The 9,701-nt window shown below is 36.4% G+C and overlaps 3 protein-coding genes across 3 annotated transcripts; 1 reads left to right on the top strand and 2 right to left on the bottom strand.

Annotated features, from left to right (window-relative positions):
- Nucleotides 1-302: 302 nt before the first annotated feature.
- Nucleotides 303-2,787, bottom strand: LOC110860807. The gene is made up of 6 exons (XM_022109920.2): nt 2,614-2,787; nt 2,375-2,528; nt 1,616-2,096; nt 1,224-1,477; nt 481-949; nt 303-411 (listed from the first exon to the last, which is right to left on the bottom strand). Exons 1-6 carry the CDS (start codon nt 2,675-2,677, stop codon nt 358-360), a joined length of 1,476 nt encoding a protein of 491 aa, XP_021965612.1. The 5' UTR covers nt 2,678-2,787; the 3' UTR covers nt 303-357.
- An 836-nt stretch (nt 2,788-3,623) lies between these two features.
- LOC118439351 lies at nt 3,624-6,351 on the bottom strand. The gene is made up of 4 exons (XM_035860601.1): nt 6,168-6,351; nt 5,456-5,750; nt 4,442-5,026; nt 3,624-3,961 (listed from the first exon to the last, which is right to left on the bottom strand). Exons 1-4 carry the CDS (start codon nt 6,299-6,301, stop codon nt 3,656-3,658), a joined length of 1,320 nt encoding a protein of 439 aa, XP_035716494.1. The 5' UTR covers nt 6,302-6,351; the 3' UTR covers nt 3,624-3,655.
- A 543-nt stretch (nt 6,352-6,894) lies between these two features.
- On the top strand, nt 6,895-9,387 carry LOC110860788. Its single transcript, XM_022109897.2, has 4 exons — nt 6,895-7,046; nt 7,489-7,783; nt 8,144-8,722; nt 9,002-9,387. The coding sequence occupies exons 1-4, from the start codon at nt 6,916-6,918 to the stop codon at nt 9,305-9,307; spliced, it is 1,311 nt and encodes a 436-aa protein (XP_021965589.2). The 5' UTR covers nt 6,895-6,915; the 3' UTR covers nt 9,308-9,387.
- The last annotated feature ends 314 nt before the right edge of the window (nt 9,388-9,701 follow it).

Raw genomic sequence — 9,701 nt, 5'->3', positions numbered from 1 at the left:
ACAGTTCTGCGGCTGCAGCCCAATTTTTGCACAATTTCTGCAGGTTTAAACCCCTGCTGATGCAATGTTTGTATCTTAACTCTAAGATGCTCATGACTTACACGTTTAGTTGTTCCTCCCATGGTAAAAATTTGAAATAAATAACTTCACTGGTTCAAAAGTTCCAGCTGAATTTGTAACAACCGCGCTCCAAAAAATTCATGGGATCGGACTTTATTAACACCCTTTATTTCCAGCTCTTATTTTCGCTCGCCCGGCGGGAGACGGGCTTATACGCTAGTAATAAATATTTAGCCAAAATTGTTGTCAACAATGCCTACTTATTTATTCATCTGAGGTCTTTATTTTTGCACAAAATTATGCATGCATGCGTGTAACTCGTCCCAAAATTATGTCAACCGCTGGGATTTCCTGTAATAAAGATATCACAAGTAATGTTAGATAATTGAAGCATGTGTTGATTTTAAAATTTTAAAATACCCCGAATCTTCGAAAAATCTCGTCCGCCACTAGACCCTGCATCCTACTGGCCAGTTCACCATTGTTATACAATGATTTGATTATTTGCTGCCCGATTAGTTCTGAAGTCGCTTTTCGAACGGATTCTGAAACTCCGGTGGAATCAAGAAGACCTGGAAAGGATGCGTCAAAACCGAATTGCTGCATTCTAAATCCGCTCATTAAGGTGGATCTCTGGACAAGGTAGCCATCTGCTAGTTCCATTCTTGGGTCGAAAAGGTATTGGAACACTGTAATATTTTGGATGGACCAAGGTCCCTCAGCTGCGAAGGGGGTTTCTCCGGCGAGTAAGCCTTCCAGGTTGTATCTCCCGGTTAATTCGGCGTCATAAATTTGCATGGAAACGTGGACGCTTGCGTAAGGTTCGGCAACTGGGGAGGATGAAACGTTCAGACGGAGGTCTCGAGCCAGGCCGGAGAATCCGATTGAACTGAAAGTTGGGAAATTTAAATTTTGCGAAGAAAAGTCAAAATTTTGAACATCGACTACACTCTTAAAAATAATGTAACATTTTTGGAAAGATAATGCATTGTTAATTCTATATTAATGAAACCTACGTACAAAATCTAGAATAAGCTTTTCTATTTATTTATCAAGACAATGCTACTCTGAATTTAGTATACATAGTTTACTTAATAGAGTGCATTTACTTTTCAAAAGGGTAACTTTATTTTTTAGAGTGTAATGTCGTTTAATTGACTAACGATAAGGTTCCATTCATTCGAAGCATCGGTGTAGCAATTGATAGCGAATGAGAGTACGGGTACATGTATGGATCTGGCGTTGTGCTTGCAAAATTGAGAATTACGTCTCTCGCAAATTGGTCCATTCGTGCCTGCATCTGTGTGATCGATGGTTGAATTGAAATTTGATCAGATAATTTAGAATTACTCCCGGTTTCTACACGTTTTCTTGGTGCCGCCCCCATCTGGTCGACAATATCGACAAGCTTGATTTTCTAATTTAATAGAACAAAGTACTTCAGTTCAATAGGTACAAACAAATTGAATCAGCTAATTGAACGTGCGTGATCAGCTGATTTACCAGCTGTTCATTACAATTGGTCAGCTGATACATAATTTAGTACGGAACATACATTAAATTCGTCCTGCAAGTAGGCAACGGCACTTTTAAGTACTGCCGCCACAACGGAGTAACCTATCCCGTTGCTATTTGCCCGATTTGCCAGGGTTCGGTAAATATCTTCTTCGAGGAAGGTATCGACCCTGGTGTCGTTCACGACACCGGAGAAATCTGCCACTGCTCCAGACAAACTCATGTATCCGGAACTCTCCGTACAGTTCCCAAGGGAGAGATATCCACCTTGCGTTGTCAACTTGAGTGGACAACCGACCCTTAAGGGGTACAAAGCGGACGGAACGATCGTCCAGTTTCCGGTCCCGCTTAACACAATACTATTCCCGATGTGACCGTTGAGACTGTAAACGCCTTGAATTACGGGACTCACGACGTCAATGTTTATCTTCATATTCGGCTCGGTAGGAGATCCGGGTGCGCGAAAGTCCGCAGTGACCGAAATATTTTGCACACTCGTCAGTCCGGAGACTTGCATTTGGCTGTTAAATAATCGATACTAATTTCATCATTTTTTTCGTAAGAAATTTTTCTTGATAAAAAAGAAAGTTAGACAAATTTAGCATAGTGGCAAATTTCAAGGGATTTGTTCAAAATTTAGGTAATCGATGAAGCCAAAATTTTGCAAAGCGCTCCATTTCACAAACTTAAAGATTTAAATAGCTTTTTTCAAATTTTCGAAAGTGTAACCCCGACTATTCGCTTGATTGAAGATACATAAATAGATCTAGTTGACACCTGCACCGTTGGTTTGTGTTACCTTAGACTTCCGGTCAGCGGCATTAAACCTCTGCCCGAATAGTACGAGATTGAACCGGGAAGTGGTTGTGGAGGAAATGGATCCGCAACTCCGACCAAGCTTTGTAACGCATTATGCGCAAATTCTGCCACCGCTGTGTTCAGCTGGTCCAACTCTGACATTGATAATGCATTTTGTTAAATATGTGCATATTTTGAATTAAAATTAAAATTAAATTTTTTAAATGTTTGACAACTTACCAGCAGAATTTACACAGGAGATTAATAATACTGCTGTCAAACAACGATACACAATTCTCGACATGATTATGTATTTGTAATGCAAAATAATATTTTAAAATGATGTTTTTAGTGTTACTGCACATAAGAATGTATGTATGTACAATTATCTGGCGTACTTAGTTTTCATCTGTGGAAAAGCTTCACTTTGCTTATGCATTTATTAAGGATGATTGGCACACGTCACATCCACGTCCAAGTGTTACGATAACGTAACGTTGCAAAATTGTTGATAAGGTTGAGTGACGGGATCCTGTTTGTGTGAAGGATGGTGTGATGGGTATTCCATTACTTAATTAGATACATAAATCTGTAAGTGTTAACACTTCCAATTATTAATATCCACATTATCAGTTGTTACATGGAATTGATTTTAACCAATTTGAACCATTATGGAAATATTACGGTAGCCACGTAAGGTTGGGCAGGCCACCCGACAAATTTACGGTGCATGGTTTTTATTTCCGTAAGATGAGACATGGTGAAGTGTTGTGAGGCCTTCGCGCTCACCTCACGTCACCCCACCATGTCTCATCTCACGGAAATACAAACCATGCACCCTAAATTTGTCGGGTGGCCTGCCCAACCTTACGTGGCTACCGTAATACTGTAAATCATGTAAACAACAAATTTCCTGTTCTATGACAGTTGTCAAAAATGTTCCATGAAAAATGCGTGAGAAATCCATGCAGTGGAATTAATAGTCACTTAAATAATTTACATATTTTGCCGCATTAACGAGAGATAGAAATTCTTCAACATGGAAGGTGGGCATAGTGTGATTTATGCAAATGAGGTGACACGCACAAACAATACTACTGTATGTATACATATGTGAGAATTCTTCCAGTTCTGTGGAAATCCATTCACCTACATATTATTTATTTTAAACTAAACTCATTTTCCAAATAGCCTCCTTACGATTTTTTAAATCGTAAAATTAGTCCAATATGTAAATTAGAACAAAGTCGAAATTTACAATTGACAATGTAATATTAGTCGTTTATTCGTTTTGTATCGGTGTGAGAAAAGCGTACCTCGCCCTACGATACTGTGTCGAATAATTGGCTCCGTAATATTTTGCCCCGATTTTCATAAGGTCATTAATAGCTTTCATGTTTGTCTGTGTTCTGAATGTTGCACTTTTCAAAAGATTTGGTAAAACGTTGTTTCTCAGATTGTTGTCATGAAATTTATCCTGGTCGGTGAACAGTGAGGCAAGAGAGGGTGCAGGGACATTGGCTAGCATGGTGGCGACGCGATACAGGTAAAGCTGAAGGGTCCAGGCTGGCGTGTTTATTCTGGTGCCCTTAAAGCGAGTCAATAAAATTTTATAATAAATATGTATATAAATATTTGTGTAAAGGGTGGTCAAAAAATTTAGTAGCAATAAGGGAACCCATTTTTACCCAAAATTCATTAAACTGCGAGCCAACAAATTACCATTTTTTTCCTAAATAAGTACAATTCTTTCAACAAATCGTCCAAAGAATAGGTTTTAAAAATGCAAATAATTAATAAACTATTATCTTGGTATCCTTAGTATCGTAAAATCGTGCACGAAGAAAGAGAAAGTGTCAAGCTTTGTAAAAATCGTAACATAAGTATCACTGTTTTTGGTGACAAAAATATACTACGCTAAGAATATTAAGGTTTTCGAAGGAATCATGAATACCCTCGATTTCATGATTTGTAAGCTAATCTTTGACTTATTTTTTTAATTTCTTCCCTTATTTTTTGACCACCTTGTACATACGGTAATAAGTTTGCAATGCAATGAGATTCATACCTCGAGAATATTTTCAATCGTAACCTTCGTCCGTTTATTAATCTTGAACAAACTTGGTAGGATCGTTCTGTTAAAAAACTTCCAATAATATTCCTTCAGTGATTCGAATTCTGGTTGTAACGCCAAGTTGAATTTATCGTCAAGCCCAAACGTATACCCGATTACGGCGGAAAGATGATTAAACGCCCAAAGGTCTTGGTCAGTAGCTTTAATACCGAACCGTTCCCCCATTATGATTGGATAAGCGAACGCGTTAAACTGAAAAAATGCGAGTGAATGCTGATTAAAGAATGGGATGGAATCGTTCCCTTCAAATAATATTGGCGGGATTGGTTCTCTTTGTTCTGCGGGAATATTCGAGGCTGTTAAATCCTGGTGAAATGCGGTCCAAACAACGTCATTAACTTTGACATCTTCATAATTTGAATCGTTAACGATATGATTATTTCCAGTTATGCGTTGTGTCGCGACAATGTCTCGGGCAACCTTGACGTGAATCCACCTGATGCGATTGACACTTTGAAGAAAGTCGGATTTTTCGGGGTTAACGGGTTGAGTGGATGGTTGCAAGTCGTCAAACCAAGTCTGTAAAAGTTGTTTAAAGTTTAGCAAATAATTATTTATGGACATTAACCCGTTCAATTAATGCTTCTTCAATTAAAATCCTTGCAGTTTAAAAATATTATTTATGAATTATTCATGAAAAATAAATATTCATTCAATATTCATTTCTTTAAGTCAAATTCGCCTTATTAAGTATAGATGGATTTATCAATGTAAATATGTAACGTTTGATTTTAAGCAGAAGGTGGAAAATGAGTAATAAATACAATTATTCATTCATTTTTCATGAATATGAAATGAATAAATATTTATCTAATACTTGTTCATTCAAAAATTTCGAAACAATTATTCACTCATTAGTCATGAATTTGATGAATAATAAATGAATAATTTGTCCATTCTATATAAAATAAAATAAATAGATGAATGTGCATTTAAAGAAATTATTACCATAGCTTTAGCCCCGAACGAAGCCAAAATATGGGCACAGCCTATCGGAGAATTGGACATAGTTTTCGTGAACATTGCGACATCCCTGATATCTGCATTATTCATGTTTGCCGCTCTTCCCAGGGCAGCCGCGAGTGAAAAGCTGAACCAATTGTTTTTCGCGAAACGTTGACCTTGTCGCATGAGGGGGAAATTAATCCAGGATGGGAACGATAAGTCCACCCGGGGCGTGTTACCGTCTTCCAAGCGGGCCGAGAGGAGGTCTTCGTATGGTACAGAACAGGTAGGAATAGTGCTAAAAATACGTATGTAAAGTGGAATTATTTGTGCTAGTCACCTCATTTGCAAATTTTGCCGCATTCGTGAGAGATATGGAATTTATTCAGCATGATCGCGTATCGTCAAAAATGAGCATAGTGAGATTTATGCAAATTAGGTGCCAAACCAAAGAGGATAATTTGCTTTGTGTATCCCATTAATTAATTAATGCGAGGCCTTTATATCTGCGAATATTCATTCTCCCTTCGAATGCTTAGTATTCTTCGTATCGAAAAATAAGTTACGAGACTTTGATTTTATTATCAAAAATCGCGTTACTAAGGTTACAATTTTTACGAAGTTTGACTCCTAATTTTTTCCTTCGTAAACTATTTTACGATACTGAGGATACCAAGACAATTGTAAATACCCTCAATAAATATGTATGTATAACCTGGGACAAGGAGACATTATCACGTGCTTGGAACAGTTCTTCGGTGACACCCCTGGACACGTTTGGGACCCCACAACCACTGTGACTATCGTTGCAGTAAGAAAAATAATTATTTTCAGAAAGACACGCGTCATTATGAAATTTAAGATGATTAAGAAGTTTTTCTAATCGTACATCAACGAATATTGAATTACTCAAACATTTAACACGATGTGTGATGAGATTGTGTGACAATCAAATTTATGATTTCGTACATACATACATATTACTTACTTGTTATATAAGCGGTATTGACAACTTATACAACCAAAAAGACGGAAGTGTGAATAAATATGTATTTATGAGTGACACAACTTACATAAATTGTATTGAGATGATTATTGACTGATATTACATAAATATTTAATGTAGATATCTATCTAATCACGTACATACTTACTCCACTTATTCAATTTTTAATAGATTTTACCGAGAAAACGCAGTGTTACACATGTTTAAGAATAAATCATGTACTTACATACATAATTGTCTCAATCCCAATGACTCCCTAGAATATGTCGATAAATACTGCTGTAAACACAGTAGAATAATAATTTTATCCATAATTTTTGCTTGTTGCATAAATGAAATTAGATATCACGTAAATAGTTTGGTCACGTAATCAGAATTAAAGATTCGTACAAAACGAGTGCTTTTCAAACAATTTGATCCAGTCTTTATAAGTATGTGCATAGATGACTGTAATAAAATGGGTTTAATTTGTGCCCCTGTATTTCTTTTAATAGCGCTTGCATGCGCTTTATCCAGCGCAATTCCAGATAATTGTCAGTCGCTCGTTTCACAATTTACCTGTACTACCAATCCAGATCTAATTACTAGGTTGAGACATATTTACGAAAGAAATGTACTCTAAATAATTCGGAGACAAATTGTCACCAGTGGGCGTACTATGTGGTTATCCATTTCTGGGTAATGATTAAGGAAATGTTTTATCACCAAGGGAAAATAAGTCAAAAACTCGTGTACCAAACACATGTCACGTCCTTATTAAAAATTGTAAAAAAATAGTATATTCAGATAATAAAAATGTACAATTTTTCAATAAAGGCGTCCCATATGTGTTGTACATACATATACGAGTTTTTGGAGTTTTTTCCCGTTGGCGATAGATTACTGGTACCTCCGCAGGTGATGATTTGTCTCCAAAATATGTATTTAGAGTGTGGGCAGATCATAACAGATTAAAAAAATATTAGCATAGAAGATTATAATAATATATTTTTTAAAATTTTGATTTCTTTCTTTCTCTCTTATTTTATAGCAAACTGCCAGCCTGCTGCGTGGCATATGAAGATTACATAAGTGGTCGGTATGTCGATGGAAATACACCTCGCGTCGATATCTCTTTCCCTACTTGGATAAATTACGATTTAATGGCGAGAGGACAACGTTTCGCGCGAGAAAATTGGTTCAGTATCGGTCTTGCCGTGGCCATTGGTCGAGCCGCCATAATAAATGACCCCGATGTCATTGATGCCGCCATGTTTACCGGACATATTAGTTTCACTCCACGTGGAAGTGCGCTTAACATGGCGGGATTTGCCGCCAAGGCGATGGTATGTGTGGTATCAAACTTACCTGTTCACATTCATTTTTCATTCATTGGTCGTCCATTACGAATTCATGGATAATGAGTGAGCTTTTCAAAATTTTTAAATGAGTACTGAATGTTTATTAATTTCACATTCATGAAGAATTCCTTATTCAATACTCATTTTTCACGCTAGGCTTAATACATGGGGTGCATTGAGAATTTCATATAATAAGGCAATAAATAAAGAATATATATTTATTTTCGAATTTTAAATAAAGGAATAATGAATGAATAATTTTTTTGGAATTTTTAAATTGAACGATTTTTCAATATTTATTTCCAAACTAGTAAACTGAATGAATTCTGAACACTTCTTGAACAGGTATGGTATCAAGATGTTCAAACTTCTAAACCATTATCGGCCGAAGGAAACGATTTCTTACAAAGTGTGAACCGCATACGATGGATTCATATCATGGTGGCGCGAGATATAGAGGCGAAGCGACGCCGTACCAAAGTAGCGGACGTAGTAGAACCTTCTTCTTACGCAAACATAACATTGAATGAGAGAGCTTGGCAGGCGTTCGGAAAAGACTTAAACTCTTCGAATATTCCTCCTGAACAAAGATCGCCCTACGTTTTAGGGAACGAGCCGAACATGTCGATTCCGTACTTTAATCAACACTCGCTCTCATACTTTATGCTGAACGCATTCGCATATCCGATCCTGATGGGAGACGTTTTTGGGATTGATGCCTGCGACGAGGATTTGTGGGCGTTTAACCATCTCGCGGGTGTTATCGGGTACACGTTCGGACTCGACGATAAGTTCAATGCAGCCTTACAAGAGGATTTGTTTTCCGCGAAGGAATTTTTCAGGAATGTGTGGAAAGGATATGTCGTCCCGGGATTTTTTAATATTAGTCTAAGGGCTAAAATTACGATTGAGAATTTTATGGCGGTGAGTACGATATTTATTCAGTTTTTTCCAGTTTTTGGAATCCATAAGTACCTACAAATATATGTTACAAATATTAACAACCTCCTGTAAAGTTTTAATTTAAAAAAATACTAGAAGTGGATTTTTATAGTAAAACTCTAACACTGAGCTATTACTGCATGGTTTTACTTATGTATAAATATCGCTTTTATAGATTCACGTATATATGTATAAATACTTTTTGGTATTATTTTACTACTGGATTTCTAAGAGTGTAATTGCATATATTTTTCTCCACAGGGAACTCGACTTCATCAACCCTCCTGGACTTTGGAGCTTTACCTGTACCGAATTCTGACCATGTTGATTAACGTCCCGGCTCCAAATATGTACAATCTGCTGACCAAACAAGACAGAATGAATGAAGATAACCTTAAAAGGGTTATTCTGCCGAAGTTAAGAACTAATAGTGTTTATAGAAGGGAGACAAATGCTAAATCCATACAGGATTTGATTACCGTTGGGAGAACGTACTACGGAGAAAATTATACCACCAATTGGGCTCGGGCTCGGAATACTTTTTACACACCGATTAAAAACATGTAATAAAAATATAACCAAATGTGTCAAAAAAGATAAAGGAGAATATTCGTAAGAATAAAACAAATTTAAATGATTTTTTTGAATTTTTGTTTCGACATCAAATATTTCTCGTTTATTCAGGTTAACTTAGGTGACGACATAATTACATGTAAATACATATCTGTAAAGTTAAAATTCTAAGGCCAATTGCGAGGACAATACAGATTATAATTAGACACAGATTAATGTATACGTAATGCAAGAGGTTTACATAGTTTATTTACTTCATAATTGCACTTTTGCATCATCTAATGAATACTTTTTTTGTGTTAGTATTTAAAACATATCGTCAAGGACAGTCTAATGTGAACCATATTTATGGGAAGACTGGTTAGTTTATGTATATTTATGTGGTCAA

The sequence above is a fragment of the Folsomia candida genome, unplaced genomic scaffold (genome assembly GCF_002217175.1).
Source record: "Folsomia candida strain VU population unplaced genomic scaffold, ASM221717v1 Fcan01_Sc034, whole genome shotgun sequence".
NCBI lineage: Eukaryota > Metazoa > Arthropoda > Collembola > Entomobryomorpha > Isotomidae > Folsomia > Folsomia candida.
This window is presented reverse-complemented; position numbering and strand designations above follow the sequence as displayed.